This window comes from Notamacropus eugenii, chromosome 3, assembly GCF_028372415.1.
Source record: "Notamacropus eugenii isolate mMacEug1 chromosome 3, mMacEug1.pri_v2, whole genome shotgun sequence".
NCBI classification, from domain to species: domain Eukaryota; kingdom Metazoa; phylum Chordata; class Mammalia; order Diprotodontia; family Macropodidae; genus Notamacropus; species Notamacropus eugenii.
The window spans coordinates 71,887,163-71,914,602 of record NC_092874.1 but is presented as its reverse complement, the minus strand read 5'-3'; the positions used below and the strand labels follow the sequence as shown (position 1 = coordinate 71,914,602).

Below are 27,440 nucleotides of genomic sequence, written 5' to 3'. Positions count from 1 at the left end.
TCATTCTTTTCTGAAATAAAGTAATGGATGCAGTCAAAGTCATTTACCAGAAGTCAGAGACTTCCGTTTTTTTTTTTTTAGGTGAAATGGAAATGAAAAACTTGTGGTAATATTGCTACTAGCTAGTTAATTCCTAAGTTGACTATGATTACCCTAAGAGAAGAAAGCCCCTGTTTACTCTTCAGTTTTTCTTTTTTAATGACTTATCTTGACACTGTCTTATGGGAAAGAGAAAGAGATTCTATACTGATTTTAGTTTCTCTGCTTTCTATGCCTTCATTTTCCAGTTTTTATGCTAAGAACATATTTGAGATTTCTACAGTCACTTTTGGCTAGCAACTTTCCCCTCTGGTTCCAAAATAACGAGATCCAGCACAGAATGGGAAGTACAGCAGCTGGCCAAAGAATATTCTTTGAGTGATATAATTACTATTCTATATGTATTACATATTTTATAATACATAATTATATATTATATTCTATATAATAAATGACAAAGGATAAACGTTTAGTTTTTTGCTCCATAAATGGACTGTTGCATTGTTCAAAGGCCGAATTAAACTTGATACTGACTGACATCTAGCATACTATTTCATTTTAGTTGAGTAGGTACCATAACTTTCCCCCCACGCTTATTATCTTGTGTTTCTCCCTTGCCCCCCAATATACTACTCACTCAGTTTTATTAGATAACTTGGAAATCTCAAGTAAACTTTAAAGTAGTGACAATTTAATTTTGGGTTTCATCACCCTATCATTCACTTTACAAATAGGTGTATTTAACAGCTAATACTGATCCTTAAAGCATTCTTGTCCTCTTGTATAATGCTTTAAGTCCTTGACAATCTGGCTCCAATCTGCCTTTCCAGGTTTATTATATATCATTCCTCATTACATACTGTACATTTTCAGCCAAAATGGCTTGCCTGCTCTTTTGGATACGAGTCATCGCATTTCCTGTCTCCCTTGCCTAGGATGCACTCAACACCTCACTTTTGACTTTTGTAAGAATTCCCTTTGAAGTTTAGTTTAAATACCACTTCTTAAAGGGAGGTTTTTCTTCTCAGTTGTCAATCTCACCCCCTCCCCCCATGAGTTCATACTTATTTTGAGTTGCTTATAGTTTTCTGCAGGTGGAAAGCTCCAGGAGGGTATTTTTGTCTCTATATCCTCCGATTAGATAATACATGTTTGACCTTTGATTTGTTCTAGAGGGGGGCTGGTGTTTATTTCTTCTCCTTTTCATAGCTTGATGACTTTCTAAACCAATACAAGACTATCTCCAGTGATCCCCAAGTTTCCTTATACTCTGAAGGAGTAAATTGTTTAGGGGTTTGTTAAACTTTTAAGAAACCAATTCTACATGAAAATAATTTTTACAACGAATATTAACACCACTGCTTTTGAACTTAGTATTTTCAGCTCTGAGAGGAATGGCTACTTTTGTTTTTAGTCAGATAAAATGCAAAATCTGTTATAAGACAAAAAACATCACTGGTTTCTGTCCATGTATCTTGTTTGTTTTCAATAGTTCCTTGGTACTTAACAGGGATGAGACAATCTGTCCATTCAATCAACCAAGTATTGATTATGTGCCTCTTATGAACCAAGCTCTGTTCTATACAACAGGGATGCTACAGTGAATGCTAGTTGATTCTTCTTTCTCTGTCCTCACACTCCAGCTACCCTGGGTCAGGCTTCATCCCCTCTGGGGTGACCTATTACCACAGATTACCATTGGTCTCTGACCCTCTAGTCTTACCCCCGTCTAATCCCTCTTCCACACAACTGCCTGTCATCATTAAAACACAGTTCTGACCATGTTACTCCTCTCCCTACAAGTTACATGCACTCTAGGCTTCCTGTAGATGACATTGTCTTTGTACAAGCTACCCCTCATACTCGGGGTGCCCTCCTGCCCTACCTCTGTCTCTTGGGACACCTACTTTTGAGTCCCACTGCCTCCTTCAAGAAACCTGTTTTGGTTGTAAGTGCAATACCCCTGGGTCCCCCACGCCTTGTGTACCTTTCAGGTAGTCTACATTTATTTATGTGTGTGAAATGCTTATGATATCCCTCCCCCTGGAATGTAAGCTCTTTACAGACTGCGACAGCACCAGTTTTATTTTTTAAATTTCTACTGCTTGCATAATGCCCTGCATATAGTAGATTCTTAATAAATGCTTACTAATTCATCTTTTGGGGATGTGGCAAGAGGGAGAGGGGGAACCCATAAGTCCATATATTAATAAAGGATAAATATAAGCTTAAGTCATTTCTGGGGGAAGAAGGTCTCCACTAACTACTGTGTATGTGTGTACATGTGACACTGGGGTGGGTAGGAAGAAACAGTGGAAAAATCTTGTGTAGGAAATATCTGAAGTAAGCAAGGAGTCCCAAGAAACCTGAGGGATGAGGGGGAGCCTCTCGGGCACGAGTGAAATGTCATGCATAGGGAACAGCCAATGGACCTTGTTGATTAGAATGTAAAGCAGGTATCAGCTATGCTGCCCAGACCAGATTACAATGTAATTGGGAAATATTTAACAGAACAAATAAAAGTCTAGTAAAATGGGATGTTAATATGTAGTTTTCTAAGCCAATAGGCCTCCCTTGAGGACCTTTATGTATGGTTCTGCAGCTCCCATTTCTGCTTGATTATAAGGGTATGTGGGGAAAGAGAGATATGAAATCAGTCTGGGAAGGCTGGAGCTAGGTTATCAAGACCAAGTTTGTATTTTGTCTTGGGGCAGTAGGGAGCCACTGTAAGCATGTAAGCAAGATGGTCATATCTGTACTTAAGAAATATCGATTTGGCATCTGTGGAGAGGATGGAATGGAAAGGGGGAAGAAAGCCTCTAAGATCAGGTGGCCTAGGCAAGAGGTGATCAGGGCCTGTGTGATGATAAAAAAAGAGAGATGTTATGGAGCTAGAAAATCCTGGCTATGGAGAGTGAAGCTAATGACTCCAAGGTTGTGCTTTAGAAAGATGGTGGTACACTCCCGTGCAAACAGGGAAATGCAAAAGAAAAAGCTGGGTTGAGGCAGAAAGATCTTGAGCTATGTTTTGGATGTGTTCTGATGCTTATGTGACATGCAGAAGGAGATGTTCAGCAAGCAGTTGGTGATGGAGGCAGGGCTGTTACTTGGGAGAGACAGAAGGGCTGGAGAAGTCTGTTTTGGGGTCATCTGCAAAGTTGCTGACCTAATGGGAGCTGGAGAAAATACAGAAGAGGACCTAGGAAAGCTCTGGGGTAGGACACAGACATCCATCCAAGAAAGGAGACTGAGGGCCTGATAGATCCAGAATGAAGACTAGGCAAAAAAAAAAGACTTGGGCTTAGCAAATGGAAGGAATCTGATGACTGGAGAAAGTTTCAGTCAAGTAGTGAGTGGGGTCAGCTGCCCAAGTGATGGAGAAGTGAAAGGAAGTGCAGACAAGGAGGCAATGAGTGTAAATGAAAGGCTGTTTCAGCAGCTCAAATACACTGTTCATTAAGTTTTGTTAAAGATTTTGGAAATCTTAAACAATTTTAAAAGTAGTTTATACCTTTAGAATACTGGAGCTGATTTTCTGGGTATTTGCTGGGCTATGTATGACCTGGCACCATAGGCTCTAGGTACTAAGTCTTGAAGAGGAAGGCCTCTAAGAATGAAGCAGTGTTGACGTGAACTTTTCTTTGGCCGTGCCAATCAAAGAATCTCAAAGTTAGGATCTTCAAAGTAATCTGGTTCAAGTCACACTTAAAGCATGAATCGCACTGGGGACACCCCTCCCAAATCTCTAGGGCTGAGAGACCACAAAAACCTGGCCAACACCAACGGCACTCACTTATTCCACCAAACACCAAAGAATAGGGCCTATGACAGCAGGACAATAAATACCACATTTGTTTTAGGTCTTTAGCCCTTTGAGGGTGACCTCTGGGGGGCTCATGGTGTTCTCTAAATTACATCTTGGTGCCAGTGACAGAAACATCAAGCTGGACAAATCATGGCTTTGACCCAGTATCACAGTAGAGATAGGTCTAGGATCCCTGGTTCCTCTTAGGCCTTGAAGTCTAAACATGAACTAGTGCTCATTTTTATGACTATCAATCCATTTTCTGTCTAAAATAGCTTAAGATATGTTTTTTTTGTTCCTAGATTTAACCTTTCATACTAATCAACTTAATCATGATGTTTTAAAAATGTATTTGTGTGTGTGTGTGTGTGTGTGTGTATGTGTTGAGAGTAATTTTAGTTTTGCTCACAGGTTAAAAAAAAGTTCAAATCCACCTAAAAAAATTGTGAAGTGCTCTGACTTTGGCCTATAGCAAATGTGGACTTGAAGGGCAGCAAAAATCTTTACTGGTCCTACTGGTATTTTTCTAATACTTCCTGCCAGCCTTACATAGGAGTGGGACAGGGGTCCTAATAAAAAAATCTGCACCGATGCCCACAATTTCATGATTAGAAATTGATTTCTGTACACTAGACACTGTCTTCTTTCTGGAGACCTTTTAAAAAATGGACATGCCACTAAGAGGAGCAATTTGATTGAGTTTTCCTTAATTATGAGAGGGATGCAGGAATTGGACAAGGATGAGCATGAAGGAGGAAGGAGAATACTGCAAGATGACCCATGTCTACCTCCAAGTTCTGCCCCCAATCCAATCTACAGTGCTTCTTAGTTATACCTGCACTCCAGATGAAAGGAACTCTACACCAAATGGATGTCTAAACACTTCCCCTCAGAGATTTCTTCTCTTCTCTCCCCTTCCTTCAGTGCATGAGCCCATGAAGAACAAACTCTAACAGCACAAAACAAAAACAAACCAGGTTTCCGTCTGATCTGCTGTGAATTGGTGAGTGTGTACTGGACCTTCCGAGTGAGCATATGGAACTGCTCGTCTTCTCTGAATACTTAACCTGAATGGTCTCGGCTCCAGGGGAGAGACTCCAGAGAAGGAGAGTTAACGCTGCAACAGCCTACCTTGAAGTTTTCCAAAACCCAATCTTGAATACAATGAAGAGAATGAGAATAAGTCAGGCTTGTTGACGCATTTTATTGTGAGATGGGGGAGTCTGGTAAAAAACTAGAAAATGACCATGATGTAACAACATGGTGGAACTTAAAAATGAAGAATCAGATTTGTAACTTACGCACATGAATACAGGAACAACTTGGCACAGAACTGTTAGACATTGTTCCCAATGCTGTTCTAGAAGGTTATTCTAGTTTGGCTTTCTAAGGAAATGAGAGCTTTATGGTCAGGCTAATCCCTTAATAAAACTGCAGAGCATCATGCGATTAGTCACACGGTGAATTTCAAAATTTAAGAGTTTTATATTAAAAACTGGGTAAAGGTAAAATGACTTGATTGTAATTGTAAAACTAATACATTCCCATTTTAATCTTCTGTTCTACAGTCCAAGGCAAGTATAAATGTTAACATAACACTGTTAAATCAAATCTCAATGCAAGAGAACCAATTGCATCTCTACTTTAAATCTTATCAACTTTCCAAATTTTCATACTAAAATATATTATTGTATTAATACAAACTACAGTATTATACACTACACTGTGTAATAAATAAAGAAATATAAAAATAAGACACATAAATATAAAAGTTTTCTAAAACTAAAAAGGTACATATGTCAGTAAGAAGGGTATTAATACTGCGAGGTTTGGAGACATACAGTACAAAAATGTTGCACAGATCTATAAACTAAAAGAAATAAAAATAATACTGATAGGTACAAATCAGCTAACTTTGTTAATAAATGGGGTCCATAATAACTAACATTTGGAAACAGTTATGAGCCAAATAATGATGAGGTGTCTGTGTCTGAAATTAAAAGCAATGGATAGAGCAGATTAGAAATTTTCTCTTGTCATTACTGAAGAGAAATTCTGAAAGTCAATTAACCCAAAATGAATACTGAGTAATTAAAGGATGAAATGTTCCAGGGATTTTGTTTTCCTAATGACAGAACTAGTGTTCTGACATTTCATTTTAGAATTTTGATATAGATCAACAAATGCTAGTTATTGTAGGCCACACATTGAACAAGGCTGGCTAGAGCCTTTAGAATACTGCTCAATGGCACTTTCAGCACACACAGGTCTTGCTTAAGGCCAAAGGAGATACAAAGCTTCATATCATATCCTTCATATTTGTTACTACATACTCAAACACAATTACAAACACTGATTTTTGACGACTTCGCTGTCCTTACCAGTATTAACACTGTTAGTCCCTGCAATCAGAACTCAACGACAATCTTTTAAACTACATTTTAAACCACATGAGTAAGAAACTTCAGTTCTTCTATGGGCTGCTTTCTGAAGGCTAACACCACACTTGAAATGATAAAATGCTCTACTACAGCATCTAAATGTTAGACATGGACTACCTCTGAGACAAGTGTGACAGAAGGTAGCCAGCGCGATTTGGAACTGCATCATACTTCTGGGGAGGGAATTTTGTAGTGCAGAAGTTCTCACATTTTTAAAAAACATAATAAAATACTGAAGCGGATTTAGCAAATGTTTTACCAATAAAAAATTATATAAATCTCTCCCAATTGTACAGCTCAAAAATTAACCAACAAAAGAATGAAAAATTAATACTGATAAAAGAAAATGATGCCAGATGCTTGTCTAATAAATCAGGTTTCCTTCAACCTGTTAAATCTTTGCTTTCAGAGTCACTATATTTATTTTTTCTAATCTGCTTCATGTTACAAACTTGTTCCTAACTTTGAAAATTGCGTGAAAAATTACTAGGTTTGAGGTTCAGGCACACCTGGATATTTTTTTTGTGGGTTTTTGTATTTTTTTTAACTTTTTTTTTTTTACACAGTAGTGAAGAGAAATCACGGTATGCAAGCTACCATGTTTCCGTGAAAAGCATGTATAGTATAGAACAAACTTCATTACCAGTAAGAATTTATTTTCCTTCTAGGAAAAATACTGTTAAGCTTCATTCGCTTTCTCTTTTGTTCCTTGCTCACCACCCTCTGTGATTTCTTGCTCTACACTGCGGGCTTGATCTCCGGCCTCTTCATCCTGCCTAGTACCTTCAGTGTCTGCTCCTCCTCCCTCCTCCTCCTCCTCCTCCTCCTCTTCTCCATCCTCCTCCTCCTCCTCTTCCTCTCCCTCCTCCTCTTGTGGTTTTCCACATTCTTTTTCTTCCTGAAGTTCCTCTATCTCCTTCTCCTCCTCATCCTCTTCCTCTTTGTCACTGTCTTCATCCTCTTCCCTTGTTAAGCTCTCTCTCTCATCTGAGTCCACCTGGGAGGGAGATGCCCTGGTGCCAGCATGCTCATGGGCCAGGGCTTCCGATCCTGTTTCTTCCTGTTCTGTGCCATCACGTTCCTCAGCTTCTCTCTTGCAATAGGAGTAGCGATGATTCATGTGCTGTGAATAAGATCCCGAGTGTGAGAAACGTTTTCCACATTTGTCACATTGATAAGGCTTTTCTCCAGAATGCAGTCGCATGTGTTCAATTAAATGATGTTTGTGTTTAAATGCCTTTTTGCAGATTCCACACTCATGAGGTCGTTTACCTGCAATGTAAGAGGAGATCTTTGATATAAAAGAACAATTCATTTTTTCAATATTTTCCAAAAATTAAAAAAAAATTAAATATTTTCTAATTATGCTTTTGCAATACTTAAGGACATGGAGGAAAGATGTTACCTGATGTGGTCAGTTAGAAGGGTTTTAAAGGGTTTCTAGTTTCATCTTTTGAAAATTGCCTAGTTTGTATATTTACCAAGTTTTAGTTAAAAATAATATGGGATTCAGGTAAAATTCAGCCTAGATTAATGGGAAAGTGAGCAACCTTTTTGATATTTAATGCACAGGCCCCACTTTTCAGATGAGAATGTCAGAGACTAAAACTGATTGAAATACTACCTAGAGAAACATCTTGATGGCTACTTTGAAAGCCAACTACAAAACTGTGCAGAATATAGAAAGAGAAAAAAGCTAGATGAGATGGCAAGGGCAGGGAATGTTAGAAAAGTATTATCCAGATAGTTAAGGAAACTGACAAAAACTTGTTCATGATATAGATACCATTACTTTAGTTTCCAATAGTGTTAAACAGTTTAACTTTAAAATTTCAGGTACTTCTTTCCTTTTTTTTTTTTTTTTAAAGTAAATTTGTCAGGGACCATCCATTTATTTATTTATACTTTGAAAGGCCAGATTCCTTTCCTCATAGACAATCTGATTTTGACTGAGTATTTAAACTTTTGCCAATGAGGGAGGGAGTCTAACTTTTCTGATTTTAGAGTGTAAGAAAGACATTAGAAGGGGGCCCAGCTGAGGATTTCTCTTCTACCATGAGTTATCATGTAAGGACTGTAAGGACCAGGTGCATTTTCGAACCTATGGGGTATTTGCAGGAAAGTAATGGGAGCATTTCTTTTCTCCAAAGATGGAAAAGGGAACATTACACAGCCATATTTTACCTAAAGTCATTAAGAAGGTAATGCAAACAAACAAAAAACCCAAACCAAAACACATCCAGTGCTTCAGATGATCAGGGTTCTTCTCCCCGTTTTTGTGGGCCATGGCCTCTTTTGGTAGTCTAGTCAAGCCTATGGACTCCTAACCTTGAGCTAGAGGTTAGTGAAAAGAGGTGCAATTTTTTCCTTTCCTACACTTCAGAGGCAGTAGTACCAAATGGTTCCAAAGTTCTTTCCCTGCTTTAGATCTATTGCATCTAAAGCAGAGAAATGTTATAAACAGGCAATTGCTGAATGCTATCAAAACAAAATAAGGTCCTCTGGCAACTTGATACAAAGTCAGCTTGCAAGGGTGCCCTACAGAGTGGTGCCACTGAGGAAGTCTGGGAGCCTCAGTGAGGAGAGGATCCCCACCAGCTCCCTGGGGCCAGCGACCTTACAAGCCATCTTACTCCAGTAAAACCCATAGGAACAAAGCAATGAGATCAAGGGCTGTGACACTTACAGGAATGAGAAAACAAATACAGATCTCATTTATTTCATGAATGGATCCTTCACAAAGTAATTTATAAAGAACAGATGGTCAGAACAGGGGGACACTGTAGGATCAAAGTGGTAGAGAGCCAATAGGTGATATTGGGTATGAAGTGTGTTTTTTTTTAAAATTTAGCATCTTCAGAGCACATTGGTTCACAGATCTTTTTCATTGCAATACAGATAGGAATCACCAACATACCTGTATGTTCATATTTATGTCTTAATAGTGAACTGCTTTTCTGGAATATCTTATCACACAAATCACAGGCATACATTCCATTTTCTGTCTTGCGCATTTTCTTTTTTGGTGGTGTAGAATCAGAATCATTCTGATCCTCCACATTTGATACTCCTTCTGAGCTAGTGTCTTGCCTTTCATCCTATGGGGGAAAGTGGATAAATTAAATACACACACACAAACATGTATGCAATAGGAATTTTTATAAAATGAAAGCAACAGGGCGAAGGTGAACAAATTTAAAAACAAAAACTGGAAACGACAACAGGGGTACAGAGGGAATATTTATAAGAATGAAAGCTTTGGTTGGTGTTTTCGATGAACTGGCATAAAAGTTATTCACTCCCAATAGTAAAAACCAATAGCTCCCCGCACCCCAATCTTGGTCAACAAAACAGTTCACTGTTCACAATCCCATCCCAGGTATTCCCAAGCAGGGGGATGGGATCAAGCATCATGAGAAATCCAGATCTGACTACTCTTTAGGTTTGAAGGGAATGTTGTCAGGATTGTGGGGATGGAAAGTGGGCAAAACATTTTCAGCCTCAAAACATTTGAAAACCACTTCCCAGCCACATTTGTACAAATGATACATGTTTAAGATGCTCATTTTTTGGCATGCCATCTTACTGCTTAGAACCATTTATCTGTAAAAGGCCTTTCAGTAGTTATCTTGGTTTATGATTCATTTTATTATATAATGACCTTGTGACATTCGATTTAAGACTAGAATGGCCAGCAACACCATGAGCATGACATTATTTGCCAATGTAACATGTGGAACAGTGCAAGGTGAAGAAGGCCCAACACATTTCCCTGACTCTCTCCACTCCTGGTTCCTACACTGAGCTGGGCCAATGCCAAACTCACAATCCCTGTGGAGGATGTTAACAAAAGAATCATTAGGCTAGTCATTTTTACTAAAAGCAGTTAGTGGTAGCCTGATTCCCAGTTCTTTTGGTCTAGGTGAACAAAGGACTGTCCCTTGTCTTTGGGGATGGAAAGTTTGCTAGGTGGGCAAGATCACACCTTGATCACAGATCTCTCATGTACTGGGAAAGGCAGAAAAGTATGGGAAGAGGAGGAATGTTCAGAGTGAGGCCTAAAGAAAAGGTTTTCCCATTTGGCTTGGCCTTAAGCATTTTGCTGTAAAAATCACAAATGTTTACAAGATACATAGCTGACAGAGATCTGGTCTCAGAGGCAGGAAGATCTGGGTTCAAGTCCTGCCCCTGACACAAGCTGGCTGTAGAGGCACAGGGAGTTTCATCAGGGAGGAGTCCCTATATTAACAAAATCACAGCTGACTTCCTATTCCATCTCCTGATAATCCCAATAGTTTTTAGAATGTTACACTTCTATACTTGGAATGACTGTGATATTATTGTCATATAATATAATAGACTATATTGGCATAGTATGTAATTAGAACATAATAAGCTATTAGATGGGCATAGTGGAGAGGGCACCACGCTTGGGGTTGGGAACGAAGACTCACTTTCCTGAGTTCAAATGCAACCTCGGGCGCTTACTAGCATGTGACCCTGGGCAAATCACTTAACCCTGTTTGCCTAAGTTTCCTCATGTGTAAAATGAGCTGGAGAAAGAAATGACAAACCACTGCCAACTAAACCCCAAACAGGGTAAAAAAAAGAGCCAGACACAAACAACAAGTCATAGTATTCCAATACTATTCATGCACCCTTTGATTTATTTTTCAGTTACTTTTGTTTTGATCCTTATGATAAGGTAGTTGTAAAGGCCAAATGATGCTAAGTGGAGCTGATTAATTTTAAATTCTATAGCTGGATGGCATAGTTATGGCATCAATAACCTTGGGCAAATACTTCACATCACCTTGATGGACCGAGAGTCTCCTTAGTTGTAAAAGGAAGATTTGAACTGGATGATCTTAAAGGTAATTTCCATTTCTAAAATTCTATGATATCACAAGTCAAGGAAAAACAAAACAAAAAGAGGTTTACAAGTCTTCATGCCAGACTTCTATTACACTGAATCTAAGTAGAGGTTCATACAGTATGATTTCATGTCATTGAGTCAGGTGATTAGTTATGGTCTGCACCTCAGTGGGCCGGCAGATCTTTTCATGTGACAGTGCACAAATGGAGGTCCACAGGGAAATGCTGAATGGTTTTCTGGTCACGAAACAATGCTCTCCTGTAATTGATAAATCCTATATGAGCTGTACTATCTGCTTTGAAAGGCAGGACAAAATGGCTACTTGAAAACCTGTGATGTTTTTTTCTGAATCAAAAATAGGCTAAGATATGGAGATAGTGGCAGTTGGGGCTCCTACAGAAGAGGAGAAGGAAGCCTGATCCCAGGCAGAAGTTCCCAGCCAGTTGCCCCAGGAATAGTTATGGTGCTTTGGAGAGGACAGAGGAGAGGAAACAGTTCCTGTTTAGCAGTGTGGAGGTGCTCTCAACTTGTGTGAATGCACATCTTCCTGATACATATTAACTATAACTGAACATTACCTAATACCCAAAGCTGGTAAGAATAATGAGCAAATTCATTAGTTATCTTTTTATAGATCTTTGCTACCAAGGATAATTACTGTTTGCTTAAGGCCTTCTGTTACATGGGCTAGAACGTGAAAACATCAGCACATGAAAACACTTGGTCCTCGATGTGGAACGCAACACATTTTCATTTATTAATGGGTTTAATTGAAGAGGAAGCCCTTTCCTAATACTGGGAGCAGAAGTATTAAAACAAAAATGTAATGAATTAGTTTTTGTCCTATTCTTAGTTGCGTTTGACAGAGCTGGGGATTTCGATCTCCGTCCTTCTCTCTGTGGGTGTCTTCCCTTCCTGTGGGGGAACAGCCACACTCACCCAGGCCATTTCTGCCCTCTCATGAGATCCTTCCCAGAGGACCTACCTACCACGCTGGAGGGACGAATTAACCTGCACGCACGTCCCTTAACCACTAAGTGACAAAGCTGAAATGAGAGCGCTTCCTTTTTGTGTGACATGTTCTTCCCAAACACCTACAGCTCCACAGCGCAGACGTGAACCGCAACAGGACACACAAGACAACATGCACGTGCTCAGCCGTCCGCCGGTTACCTGATTTCCATTAGGCTGCGTCATCTTGGCAGGCGGGTCTTGGACTGCAGGGCTGACCGTGGTAGAATAGGTATATGCCACCTGGGGGATCAGGATGGTCTGCTTATTGGCAGCCAGTGCTCGTAAGCACGGAACACTGTTCTGGTCAGCAATGGCAACGATTGTAGGTAGCTGGGCAGTGACGGCGGGGATGGCGATGTTTATGGGGTTGGCACTTGGTGGGATCACATTTACAACTGGGTCTGAGTCTGTCACACAGCTGTCCTTCGGCGGCTCCTTTTTCGCACACGACAAGTTCAAGGGCTCTTCCTGGACAGAATAAACACTGTTCTGGTAAACACTAGTGATGGTGGATCTCTCCAACAATTCTCCATGCTGCTTTGGTAGTGAAAGATCGAGAGGCTCGACCTGAGGCTCCTCAGGGGTCCCCTCCGCCGAGTACAAGTAACCCTGGGTGTTTCGGGACGAAGAGAGGTTGAGGGGGGACGGGGATGGCGTGCCACTTCGGGAGCCACTCGGGGCGGGCGCCTCCGTCACCTTCCCGGGGCTCGTCGAAGTCGCCGGGCCCTCCTCGGGCTCGTCGGGGTCGGCGGGTCCCGGCGGGTCCCCGTCACGGGCAGGAAGGTTCCCTTGGCCCGGCTCGGGGGAGGACGGCTCCGAAGGCTGGACCGAGACCTGGCCGGCCTGCATCTTTTCAAACCACTTCTTGACCACTTCCAAGGGCAGGCTCACGGAATCGGCAATTTTGGAGAGCTCCTCGGCGCTGGGCTGCGCGTTGAGGGCGTAGTAGGCTTTGAGCAGGGACAGGAGGTTCTTCAGGGGCGGCTGGCTGGGGGACAGGCGGCCCTCCGCGGGCTCGGCCGGGGCGGGGGGCTCGGCCTCGTCCGCCTCGGGGGCGCCGGCCTCGGGCTCGGCCGGGCAGTCCTCGCACAGCAGGCAGGCGTCCCCCGCGCCCCCCTCCGAGGGCTTGTCCTCGGCCTTCACCGTGAGGTCCTCGGGCAGCTTCTCGCTCTTGCAGCCGCCGGTGGGCACCGAGCCCTCCTTCTTCAGGTTCTGGGGGACCACCTGCAGCTGGCCAGGCTGCTCCAGGCTGTAGTTGATGATGATCTTGGTCGTGCCATCCTGGTCGACCAAGGGAAGACTGATGGCGGAGATGAGGGAATGGCCGGCCGGCTGGACGGCCTCCTGGTCCTTGGCCGCCAGGCCGGCGTGGCTGCTCTCCAGGACCTGCCGGATCACGCTGCCGTCCACCGCCACCTTGAGCACGTTCTGAATGTCGCTCAGGTTAATACTGATGGGGGACACCAGGCCGACCGTGGGCAGCACCACGGCCTGCACCACACCCTGAGGGGAGCCGGCCGCCTGCAAGGGGCTGCCGCCGCCGAAAACCCCGTTCTGCAGGGGGGCCGAGCAGTTGATTCCTGAGGCCACCACGATGGGCTTGAACTCGTAATCCACAGGTTCCGTCTTGATCTGGTTCACGGGCAGCTGCTCCTGCAAGGGCTTGTTGTCCACCTTCTGCCGTATCTGGGGCCTGGCGGGGCTGCCCGGCGAGGCCGACAGGGAGGGCGAGGGGCACTGCGAGGGCTTGAGCCCCGCTCTGGAGCGGCCGTTCACGGGCATCAGGCCGATGCACTTCTTGCTGCTGATGTGCGAGCTGTAGGACCCGGAATGGGAAAAACGCTTCTTGCAGTTCGGGCATTCGTATGGCTTCTCTCCTAAACAACGACAGAAAGGACAGTCACCGTGTCATCAAGGTACGCCCTTCAGAAGAGGGCCCGGTGGGGCTACACCGGTGTTAAAATACTGTCTGCCATTGACAGGAAGCTACAGGAACATCACACACCCTGAAGAAGTCTTACTTTTGCACTACATGTTTTTAAGGCAAGGTATATTTTCGTACATCTGATCCTACTCCTTAAAATCCAACCAGAGTGATCAGAGGCCAAAATAATCTCCCCTTAGCGTTATAGTCCAATTTCTGACTCTTTCACATCAATAGTTTTCATTATTCTAGCTAATCGTCTCTCTACAATTTACTGATCTCAATCCAGTCAACGGTTGTGGGCTGGGGGTGGGGAGGGAAAGAGAAGGAAAGACAGAGGAAACCTGGCTGATGTTTCTTTATAACTTTAATATTCAACCTTAACTTACAAACTTCAAAACTCTACAAGGTTACCTTGAAAGGACTGCCCATGAAAAGAAACAAACAAAACACAACTTCTCTAACTCTAAAATAGAAAATTTAATAAATCAAACATGCACCTCCCCCACCCCCCACATGCTTTTTCTCCCTAGCCTAGACCTGTGTTTTCACTGGTATGGGTGCCTTAGGAGGGGAAACTCTCTCCCTCATATGGAATCATAAAGCTTAAATGGTTGTTTCCTACAAAAGGAAGGGAACCCTGTGACTCTCCGCTAGATAATGTGATGACTAAATCAATTTTCAAGAGTCTTGGGCCCGGGGTATTAAAAAAAAAAACTGTGAAATGAATACTTTTTAAATATGTAACACTCAATACCCTGAACATTTTTAGGACTTCATTTCCAAAATGAAGCCAGACACCCACTGCAAGGAAAAATGCTAGAGTTAACTTTCAATAGGATAAAATACATGTTTGCAATATCTATAGACACTGAAATAGCTGTAGCAAAGGGATAGTCAAGAGTGAGGTGAGATAGAGAATAGGGAGCTAGCCTTGATAAGGCAGGATTTGGGTTCAAGTTCAGCATCAGAGATATCACAGGGTCAGTACCAAAAACAAACCCCAAACAAAACCACAACAAAACAAAGAACCAAACCCCAAACAAAAAAATAAAACCACTTTTCTAATCATTAGCTAGCAATTCTTTTTTTCTTTAAAATTGCTTACGACCTAGTTAGTATGAATAGAATTGTGTTCAGTTCACCGGGGGATTGCCATCAGATTGCTGACTGCCAAATCAGTCAAATTTTCTATTTAAGACTCTGGTGGATGGAGCTCCAGACCTGAAGACAAGAACACCGCAGACACTCACTAGATATTTCACCTTGCACAACTGACTTGGGCCTCTGTCTGCCACTCTTTATCCACAAAATGGGAAGAGTACTCACAGCTACCCCCAGGGTTGTTGTGAAGATAAAATGAGAGATTTGGAAAGAGTCCTGCCAACTTTAAAGCACGAAAGGCCTGTCATTATTGGTTCTACTAGGAAACACTTTATAAACCAAGACAAGGTATTATGGGCTGATTTTTCTCTTAAGCAGCTGACCGAAGTAAAATCATACAGGTATTTTGCTTTATTGGTCCTCTTTAATTGATTCTATCTCTTCATGGTTTCCAATTTTTTCCTTTCTCAGGTTCAATTCCATTTTTTCATTTCTCATTCATCTTAAATCTCTATCTTTCCATTCAATTTATGCCTCTTTCCTCACATTTTCTCAATGCCCTATTCCTTTTGTAAAAAAATGGTAACAAGGTGAATGTTCAGCAGAAAGTGAAAAAGTTCTTAGATTTTTCTTGAGTAAAACTGTGATTTATTACCTTCTAACTGGGAACATTGTACTGTGTCATATATTAACTTAATAATGTATGTTAATGCCATCAATGAGACATTTGTTAAGCAGGAAAAAACACATGTTCTTAATGTCAAAAGCAACAGAATACTTGGCTTTATCAAATTATTTTACTTCTGAAAAATTCCTAGTGATTTTGTTCCCCTCTGAGTCACCTGATCACTTCAGAGACATTTTTCAGTTCATTTCTGACTGTTCTTTAATTCAAAGAGGCTTCTAATACTTTAGCTTTCAAGTTTCCCTTGGGGGGTCGGGAATATCATCAGATTTTTTGTCAAGCAGTTATTGGTTTATAACAAACACATACTTAAATGCTCTATGGAAAGTGCTATTTCAACGAGTTCTACTGAAATACAAATAATGACCCAGGACTCAATTCTATTAGGTTTGGATTTATGCCTATAAGTATTCTTTTTCTTTTCTCCATAAAATTGTTTATGGCAGGACTTACTTATGAGCATAAAAACTGTTATGCAGAAGATATGATTAAATGAGACTACAGCTTTTTTTTTTTTAAAAAACTCAACATTTCAGAACTTATACATGCAAATAAATATTACCTTTCAAAGAAGCTACGATGGGAGGTTAGATATTAACCATACTGTCAAAAAGCAATATTGTTTAATGTCAGGGAGTTTTTTGAGTTCCCTTCCAATTTTGTGGTGCAGCAGGGGTTAGAGAGCCTGGTCTTAAGTCAGGAAGTCCTGAGTTCAAATGTGGTCTCAAATACTAACTAGCTATGTGACCCACGAAAACTCACTTCACTCTGTTTGCCTCAGTTTCCTCATCTATAAAATGGGACGGAGAAGGAATAGCAAACCTCTCCAGTATCTCTGCCAAGAAAACCCCAAATGGGATCATGAAGGGTCAGAGAAGACTAAAAACGACTCAACAACAAATCACTTTATTCACCATATGTTAGTTTTGAGTGATGTTTCACTGTTTTCAAAAATCAAATTCACCCTCAGAGGACAAATATTTGATGAAATTAGGCAGAACTCTTGCTCTGGGGCTCTGACGTCCTTATTGGTGAATGCAAACTCACATATGGCCCTCTGCATGCTGGCTCCAGAATGACCAGACTGTGCTCACATCCCATCCATCCTGATCATCTATCTTCTTGCCTTTATCCTAGCAAGGTACCCACTGGCTCTCCAGAGATCATGTCTGAGGGTACTTGATGCATTCGGTTTTAGAGTTCCTGCCCTGGGGCTGAGCTGTGCTGACTGGTGAATGAGTGTCATCTCACATGGGCAGTCCAGCTGATCACCTTAGTGACTTTCCTGTGACCTCTTCCACCCCAGGCATACTCTATTCCATAACTCCTTCCCTCCTCCAACATATTTTCCACTTGTTGCTCTGGAAACCAAAATCCAATGAGTAGAGAGGCCTTGTCTGGCTCCACCCACCACCCCTGGGCCTACTCAAGACCATACTGTCCTTCCTTGGTCACTACTCTTTGAACTCAGAGACCTAACTCTGTATCCCTGTCACTGGGCCCAGTGTTGGGCTGCTGCTCTTTCACTGTGGAGGTGCTCAGGGTCTAAAGGGAGTCACAGAGGACGTGATATGCTCGAGGGAAGGCAACATTATGGAAATAAGTCTACAGCCTCCTAAAATGACTACTGTGAAAGGCAATTTTCACTTAGAAGTAGGATTTCTGCCATATTTCTTCAAGAAGTCAGTCACGTTAGGCCTATCTTGTATTTGTCCTAACTAGATCAAGTAATAAGTATAAAATTGGCACAATTATTTATTCTATATAGGGAGAGTAATACTTGTATTATTTAATACAAAATATTCAGTTCATAATAAACATATCAATTCTCACTCTGCATGGAGATAAACCCAATATTTACCGCTGTGGATCCTTAAGTGCTCCTTAAGGTGGTGTTTGTACTTAAAAGCTTTTCCACATTCTGTGCACTTGAATTTCCGGTTACCCCCAGACTGGGTCACATGTCTCTGTAAAAAAAAATTGCAATTTATTCAAAAGTACAAAAGTTTTGAAAACAAAAGAACAGAGTATATTAAAAAATTTCAGCTAAATACTTGTAACATTTCTAAACATGGACTTAGACGACACAAAATGTGCATAGTAAGTTATAGTGGACATCAGTGAGGTCATCTCCTCCAAACTTCTCAATTTACAAACTGAGTGAACGACCTGGAATCAGTCAGGTTGGGATGGGAACAAGGGACTCTGCCTCCAGAGTCAGCAATAACTGATCTCATCTGAACCCAACAACCCTAAGAAGCAGAGATGATAGGTCTTATTATCCCCATCTTCTCCCCATCTTCTACATAAATAAGGAGAAAGGCACCCAAAGGTGAAGTGACTTGTCCAGCACTGATCAGTGGTGGGGTCAAGCCCAGTCCAGTCCTCTTTCTAGAATATCACGCTGCTTCTCTCACCTAACCTGCTAAAGAGTAGGATTTTGGTAAGTGAATACAGGACACTGTTCTTAAAGAAATAGAGACTCCATTTTTCTAGTTAACCAAAATCTGCTAATTTTATCAGTCACTTTGGGAAGATATCTTGGCTCAGAGAAGCTATCAAAAACTCACCATGTGAAGCTGTTACCACTGTATAACAATGGCAACTCCCTAAGTAAGTTCGGGCTTTGTTGGTTGATTTTGGTCTGCACTTGTGATTTCACCAGATTAGGGAATAGGGAATTAGAGAATAAGGAATTATAAATGCAGAAAGAACTGCCTAAGGGCACTGAGAGCTTAAGCAACCTGTCAGAGGTGGGACCACAAATCCAGGTCTTCCTACTTCAAGGTTCTCTATCCACTCTTGGGTACTCAACATTCCAAGACAGACAATTGTTATGAGTTTCCATTTTTCTATTTCCACTTCCTACCCTTCTACATAGACAGAAGTGACAGAAAGGATGGGCATTTCACAAAAACCTAATTCAGGATCTCAGGTGTTACCAGTTCAGTTCCTACATTGTAAGTGACTCGCCCAGGGTCACAAAGCTAATATAGTAGAAGAGCTGGAACACAAAAATCAATGCCTTGATTCCGAGGACTTGTGCCACCTGTTATATACTGCAGCACTTCTTTATATTTAACATTTTGAGGACAGACTTTAATCATTGGCTGAGTTTCTATTTCTATATTTCTACTTTTTATTGACAATACTGCCCAGAAAGAGGTGCCAGAAAAAAGATACCACACATGGGACCAACATAGTCCCAAGTCCAAATTATTCTCCCACATTTGTCATAAGGTCCACCTCACATCAAACAGATTAGAGATCAGATTCCAAAGAATCCTTTAAAGGAAAAACTAAATTCTCTATCCTGATTCCTCTTTCTCTTGTCTGCTGGATTAGTAAGGATAAGAAGTAGATTTTCTGTATAATTATATTCCTTTTAAAAGAAATCCAGAATATGGGTGAAATAGAAGAAGAAATCTACTGTAAACTGACACAGCTCACAAATTATAACATTCAAGTAGATAGATGTATTTGGGAAGAGATTTAATTTCCCATTTTCTAAGGTCAGGGTGAGTCAGTACTTCTATACTTTGTTTGAAGATACTGACAGCAAGCTCTGGACAACAAGAGAAACGCAGATAAAGGAATTCTGAACAAGAGTTATTGAGCATAATTGGTGGGGAGGACAGTGAAAGGATAAAGTAATATTTCTGCTTTATTCTTGGTCATGAGATCAACCAATCAAAGTGTCTGGCTCAGAAAATCTGGTTTATTGTTTGATTTAATACCTATTGAGTGCTGAAGCCTAAAAAAATTAAAATGCAGGGCTGATAAAGCAGCAACAACACCTATACTCTGGTATTTTATGAGAAAAGCAAATGACAGTCTGTCTATGGCATAACATGTTCTAATTACGGAGACTTGGGGATGCTGCCAATATGACCCCATTCTCCCATAGTCATTTGGAGGAAATATCTCTTTTAACGTGGCCATTTCTTTCCTTTACCAAGAGTCTTCCCCAAATAGGAGCCTCCATTTTTTTTATCTCCATCTCTGTAGCACTGACCACCTCCTTCTGCATTTATCACTTGTCTAATACCACCTATCAAAGTCGATGGCCTTTTTCAGTTCTCGTTCTTGGCATCCAAAGCCTCTCATGTTCTTTCTTGACATCTAAGCTTTTGTCTTCTCTAGATGGTGATATCTTGGTCCTCCTCCCTCTCTGGTGGTTCTTTTTCTATTTTCATTACTAGTTCTATTTCTTCTTCCCACACCTTAAATATGGGCATTCCTCCAGTTTATGGCCTGGCCCTTCTTCTCCCTGGATATTTTCTCCTCCTATGACCTCATTTATGTCCATGGCTTAAGTTGTAACCCCACCATATGCTGACAGTTGCCAAATTCATTCATCTAACCCTGACATGTCTAGTCCCTGACTCAGATTTCCTACTTCCTGTTAGGTAACAATGTCCTCTGATGTATCATCAGTTTCTCAATTTAAACACACCTAAAGCCCAATGTATCATTCTTCTCTGCCACACTCCTTTCTCAGGTTCCCCTCTTCTCTTCCTTATTTCTATGAGTAGCATTCCCATTATTGGAGCTATCCATGCTTCCAAATTCAGTTCCATCTCACAGTGGCCAATGAAAAGGGCCTCAGGGGCCTTTAGTCCAACCTACACCCACAGAGGTATCTTCATGTAGTATACCTGTCAAGTGGTCGTATAGTCATTGTTGGAATCCATTAGTCAACAAGCACCCTCTGGGACCAAAGAGAAGAAGCCTAACCCCTCTTCCGCACAGACAACAGCTTCAGCTTTCCCCTTCAGACTTTCTTTCTCCCTCTCAAGTTTCTTTTAGGCTGATTCTTCTATGTGCTGGCTTCAAAGTCCTTCACCATCCTGGCTTCCTTCCTTTGGACCCTCTCCAGATGATCCATTTTTCCCCTAAGCTGTGCTACCCAAAATGGAGTGCAATATCCAGATGTAGTCTGACCAGGGAAGAGTACAGCAGGGTCATTTCTATCATCTTCATGGAAATTGTGCTTTTCAATGCAGCCCAAATTCCAGCTAGTTTTGTTGACCACCACAATACACTATAGAATTGTACTCAGGTTCAAGTTCAGTATCTTTTTCAGATCAGTATCTTTTTCAGAGAAACTTCTGTTTAATCATGCTTCCTACATCCTATCCTTCTGAAAATGATCTTTTGAACCCAAGTTTTTGTATTTATCCTTAATGAATTTCTTATTATTAGATTTAGACCAGTATTTGTTAGGCATCTCTCACTGCATTATGCCATTTTCATATTTGATAAGAAAGTCATCTATGCTTTTCTTTAAGTCCTTACATAGAAGAGGGACATAGGTAAGGGTGGAGAGGGCACTCCACTGGAGACCTTTTGCCAGGCTGACGCTGAACTATTAATGACTATTCTTTTGAGTCTAGACATTTAACATGTTGCAAATCCACCTTACTGTTACTGTCATCTAACTCACATCTCTCAATCTTTTCCATAAGCAGAGTATAAGGTACTTAAACAAATACCTTTCTAAAACTGAAGTAAATCATATTTCTGTAACATTCCCTTGAGCGAAGAGTTGAGTAACTATTGAAAAAAGGCAATGCTTCACTTAGTATTCCCTGTTCTTGATGAAGCCAGGCAGATATTCTTTGCCAGACACTTACTACTTATTTCTTTATTAGATGTGTTCTGTATCTTCTCCAGGAACTGAAGTAAAACTTCTCTGCAGTATGATGAGTCTATTCTCTTCCCTTTTTGAAAACTGGGACATTTGCTTTTCTCTAGTCTGGTTCTCTATGACTTTCCTGGTATCACTGACAGTGCCTCAGCAATTCCATCTGCCAGTTCTTTTAGTCCCTGAGGACGTAGTTCATCTGTGCCAGGTAACCTGAATTCATCAAGGGCAGTTAGGTGTTCTTTTACTTATCTCTTAGGGACCCTTGGTATCAACTCTCTCTTACCCATTTTTGTTCGTCATTTCTAGTCCAAAGGTCATTCGTATTGGCAGAAAAAACAAGGAAAAATAAGACTTGACCACCTCTGCTTTCTCTATTAATTTACTACCATCCTACGCAGCCTATGGGCCTAGTCCTTTTCTATTTTATTTTGAAAAATTTATGTATTTATTTTCGTTTTCAACATTCACATCCACAAGTTCCAAATTCTCTCCCCATCTCTCCCCTCTGCCCACCCCAAGACATTATGCATTCCAATCACCTTTTCCCCTAATCTGCCCTTCTTTCCATCACACCTCTCCCTTCTCTCATCCTGTTGCCCTCTATTTTCTTGTAGGGCAAGATAGATTTCTATATCCCACTGCCTGTATGTTTTATTTCCCATTTGCATGTAAAAACAATTTTTAACATTTGTTTTTTAAAACTTTGAGTTCTAGCATCTCTCCCTTCCTCCTTCCCCTCTCATTCCCAGCAATTCAATATAGGTTATACATGTGTAGTCATGCAAAACACTTCCAATAACAGTCTTGATGTGAAAGACTAACTATATTTCCCTCCATTCTATCCTGCCTTCATTTATTTTATTCTCTTTTAACCCTGTCCCTCCTCAAAAGTATTTACTTCTAATTACTCCCCCCATGTCTGCCCTCCCTTCTATCCTCCCACCACCCCTTGCTTATCCCTTTCTCCCCTACTTTCCTGTAGCGTAAGATAGATTTTCATATCAAATTGAGTGTGCATGTTATTCTCTCCTTAAGCCAAATCTGATGAGAGTAAGGTTCACTCTTTCCCTCTTACTTCCCCTCTTCCCCTCCATTGTAAAGCTTCTTTTTGCCTTCTTTATATGAGATAACTTACCTCTCCCTTTCTCCCTCTCCCAGTACATTCCTCTCTCCTACCCCTTAATTTTAGATATCATCCCTTTATATTCAACTCACCCTGTGTCCTCTGTCTATACCCCTCCAACTACCTACTCTAAAACTGAGAAAGGTCTTATGAGTTACAAATATAATCTTCCCATGTAGGAATGTAAACAGTTCAACTTTAATAAGTCCTTTATAATTTCTCTTTCCTGCTTACCTTTTTATGTTTTTCTTGAGTCTTGTATTTGAAAGTCAAATTTTCTCTTCAGCTCTGGTCTTTTCATCAAGAATGCTTGAAAGTTCTCTATTTCATTGAATGTCCTTTCCCCGCCCCCCCCGAAACATTATACTCAGTTTTGCTGGGTAGGTGATTCTTGGTTTTAATCCTGGCTCCTTTGACCTCTGGAATATCATATTCCAAACCCTCTGATTCCTTAATGTGGAACCTGCTAAATCTTGTGTTATTCTTTGGAAATTGCTAAATCTTGTGTTATTCTGACTGTATTTCCACAACACTCAAACTGTTTCTTTCTGGCTGCTTACAATATTTTCTTCTTGAACTGGGAACTCTGGAATTTGGCTATAATAGTTCTAGGAGTTTTCCTTTTGGGATCTCTTTCAGGAGGTGATTGGTGGTTTCTTTCAATATCTACTTTACCCTCTGGAATACCAGGGCAGTTTTCTTTAATAATTTTTTAAAAGATGATATTTAGGCTCTTTTTTAAATCATGGCTTTCAGGTAGCCTAATAATTTTTAAATTGTCTCTCTTGGATCTATTTTCCAGGTTAGCTGTTTTTCCATTGAGATATTTCACATTGTCTACTATTTTTTCATTCCTTCGGTTTTGTTTTATAATTTCTTGTTTTTTTCATAAAGCTTCCATCTACTCCATTCTAATCTTTAAGGAATTATTTTCTTCATTGAGCTTCTGGACCTCCTTTTCCATCTGGCCAATTCTACTTTTCAGGGAAGTTTTCTTTTCATTGGCATTTTGGATCTCTTTTTCCATTTGGGTTGGTCTTTTTTTTAAGGTGTTATTTTCTTCAGCATTTTTTGGGTCCCTTTTAGCAAGCAGTTGACTCATTTTTCATGATTTTCTTGTATCATTCTTATTTCTCTTCTCAATTTTTGCTCTACTTTTCTTACTTGATTTTCAAAATCTTTTTTGAGCTCTTCCATGGCCTGAGATCAATTTGTATTTTTCTCGGAGGCTTTGGATGTAGAAGCTTTGACTCTCTTGTCTGCTTCTGTTGGTATATTTTGGTCTTCCTTGTCACCAAAGTAAGATTCTATAGTCTGATTCTTTTCCTGGTTTTTGCTCATTTCCCCAGCCATTTATTTGACTTTTGAGCTCTTTGTCAAGGTAGTTCTCTGCTTCCAGTGGAGGTGGGGGGGAGGGGATTTACTGTCAGATGCTTTATCCCCCCATAATCTGTGGGCATAGAGCTCCAGAAACAATGGCTGCCTCTGCCCCTGCCACTGTGGCTGCCACGGGCTCCTTCACCCTGCCATCACCGTGGGGCTGGGGCCGGACCACTCTACTCTTTCACACAGGTCAGATAGGTTTTTTCCAATGACCTTTCAATTTGTCATCAGCATTTTGGGTCATGAAGTCTGGAAGCCACCACAGGTGCCAGAGATTCAGTCACCCCACTGAGGTCTGCTTAAGTCCCATCTATGCCTGTACAGCCCAGGCTGCATTGTGCTCTACTTCCAGCGCTGTGCGATAGACACTTTTTGTCAACCTTCCAGGCTGTCTTGGGCTGAAGATTTGCTTCATTCCATCATTCTGTGCATTCTACAGCTCCAGAATTTGTTCAGTCATTTTTACAGGTATTTGGTTGGGCTTGGGGTGAGAATGCTAGCAAGTCTCTGCCATCTTGGCTCTGTTCTACCGCCAAATCCTTTTTTGATCCCATTTCTTTCACTAGATCTAATCCCTACTTCTCACACTCTTTTCTTTGGTCCTTGGCACTACATACCAAACTCTGCTCACTCTGAGATTTAACACTGACAGGTATCTTGTATAACTAGCCTACACTGTGTATTCATCCTGTTACATACCCCTGCTTTCATGCATACCTTTTAAAAATATAATTTGTTTGACAAGTAGTCTATGTGTTAGTATTTTCTCTTTATATTACATCTATTGTCTTTCCCAATCAAAATTTTTACTTTTTCTCTTCATAATTTCATTCTTGAGAATTTTTCATCAATTCTAGGATAACTTTCCTTACAGAGTTTTAGTCCATGGGATCCTATCCAGCCAAACTTTGCAATCTGCTCTCTCAAAATCCAGTGTCCATGTGAGGATTTTCCTTTCTTCTCCTCTATCCCAAACTCCAAGAGCTGGCAGTCACTTTCTATACCTCCATCCCCCATTCCTACCAGTTTCTGTCAGTGAAAACAAGATATACAATTCTGCCTACCCCCCAAATTGGTTCTTTCATTTTTTGAGTGATGAACTTGTCATCAAAGTGCCTGGCACAGTGCTCAGCACAAAACAGGGACTTAATGTCAAGTCAAGAATTTATTAGCTGCTCTGCTTTTGGCAAAGAGAAAGCACCAGCAGATACCTCGATAAATGAGGTGGGTAGGTGGTAGAGTGCATAAGACTACAGGACTTGGAAACAGAAAGACCCAAGTTCCAAATCTGCTTCATTCTCGGTGACCTAGCACAAGTCACTGGACTTCTCTAACTTTCAGTTTCCTCATGTCTAAAATGGAGATGGCATGGGGGTCCACATACAAAGTGCTTGGCAATCCTTCAAGCTGAAGAAAGGTCAGCTACTGGTATCCTCTAGTCTCCCATAGCATGCCAGTATGTCAAGGTTCTGAGTTGTTTCCTCACTTGTTTCCTTTTAGTGTTTACGTTGTTGACAAAACTGCTTGCTTTTTAGTCTACTAATCATCACCCCAAAATTCTCAATTATGTTTGCTCCTTCTGGTTTGTATACTTCCATTCACCAATATATCTTCTTAATCCACAGTCCTATCCTAATTCCCTTTGTTTCCTTCTCTTTCTTTCCTCTGTCTCTTCATTCAAGATTCAGTCTCCCTATCTCACCTGAGCTAGAAGTGTAGGGGTGAGGGTGTTCCCAGGCCCAATCTCATTCTGATCAATTTAGAACCTTTGATCTGTTCTGTTTCCCCTCGTTAGGTAATGTGGGCCATAATTCAACCATGGGTTTCATTCTATCAAGTCTAATACTGACATAGTCAAAGTTGCTTCCTTAGATTAGGATTTATAATTCCTGATGTTGGTTGCCCAGACTTAGGCATTTGGATATTGACATACATATATAGTCTTTACATAGATTCCTTTCTTGGATCTGATTTTCTTTCAAGTTGTGGTGTCTCACCTGCCATTCTTAACTTCACTGGAGCTCCTCTGTATAGCATCTAACTTGGGGCACATGTTGAAGCAATTTTCTTCTTTTCCAACTTCTTTTGGTTTTAAAGGCTTTTATACTAGATTTGCAAGATGATAAGCAAATACATTCTTATGAGGTTGTCTTGGTGCACTCCTTTCCTAGCGAGGAGTATCTTCTGTTTTATGCTGTGGTCCAGAAAGATAAATCCTATTCTCAGACACCATCTTATAGCAAATGTTTTCCTTCCAAATCAAATGTTCTCTTCCGTACCCCTTGTTTTTAATGGACAAAATTATGGTCCTCAGTTTCTTGCCCACGTTTTTGTAATCTGGCATATAATTTGTTCTCATGTTGATTATCAGAAGTAGATAATCCCTTGTATTTCAGTCTTTCTCCTCCCATATCCCCTCAGTTGGCAAGTCCTGTTGACTATTCCTCCAGTGTTTCTTCAATTAGTTCACTCCTTTCCATTCTTTGTTAAGGCCTCAGTTCAGTACTTGACAGCTCTCATGCTTAGATGAGTGTAATAACCTATTAGCTGATTTCATAGCCTCTGGACTCTCTTCCTTTGAATCCATCCTGGCAAAAGAATTTTCCTAAAGTATCGTTTTGATTGTGTCACTTCCCTGCTTGAAACTGTCCCTCTTTTCCTGTTGCCTATCAAATAAAGTTTAAACTCCATAGCCTGGCATCCAAGTTCTCTACGCTCTGTTGCCAACGCGCCTCTTCTAGTCATGTGCACTATGAGATGCTCCCTGAACATGGACACCACTCTTCTGTCTTGTGTCTTTCATCATCCAGTTCTTTTTGCCTGGAATGTCCTTCCCTAATTTCTGCTTGTCAAATCCTACCCCATCTATCAAATTAAGGCTCATATTTCACCTCTTCTGCAGAACCTCCCTTGAATTTTTTTTATTTTTAATAGCTTTAAATTTAGTTTAATAGTTTTTAATTAGGAACATGTATGCATAAATCACAATGAAGTGTTTAAATGTTAATATTCAAGTTTTATGTCAAAATATTAAGTGCTATGCTGTGGGAAATAAGGTCACACATTTCCAGCGTTCTAGTGTAGAACAAGGCCAGGAGATCTCATTCACTTTTTCTATGAATGATGAAAAAGAAAAGGCTATAGATAATTTGTTGATGTTACTTTAAAGGACAAAGTAAGTAAATTATGAAACTGTTATAGGGAACATGAATGCTAAAGTGTTAAAAAAAAATTCAGGATATTTTATAAATCTGGAGGTTGCATGCTAAATATGTGTTTGTGTCTGCAGTACGCACCCACACCCACACTCCACACATGACACCTTTTCCCTTACACAAATAAAGGAAAGAAAAGAAAAACAGATGGACATAGTTTTATAATTTTTGCTCATTTCTT

General features: G+C 40.7%; 1 protein-coding gene across 2 annotated transcripts in view; it reads right to left on the bottom strand.

The window, feature by feature from the left end:
* Window positions 1-5,028: 5,028 nt before the first annotated feature.
* ZEB1 (zinc finger E-box binding homeobox 1) overlaps window positions 5,029-27,440 on the bottom strand; it is a 202,168-nt gene continuing 179,756 nt past the window's right edge. For both annotated transcript variants that reach the window (XM_072651927.1, XM_072651928.1), the window contains 4 exons: window positions 17,750-17,855; window positions 12,335-14,052; window positions 9,203-9,383; window positions 5,029-7,557 (listed from right to left, as the gene is read on the bottom strand). In XM_072651927.1, coding sequence (XP_072508028.1) covers window positions 6,965-7,557; window positions 9,203-9,383; window positions 12,335-14,052; window positions 17,750-17,855 — 2,598 coding nt within the window. In that variant the 3' untranslated portion in view covers window positions 5,029-6,964. The remainder of the gene's footprint in view (window positions 7,558-9,202; window positions 9,384-12,334; window positions 14,053-17,749; window positions 17,856-27,440) is intronic.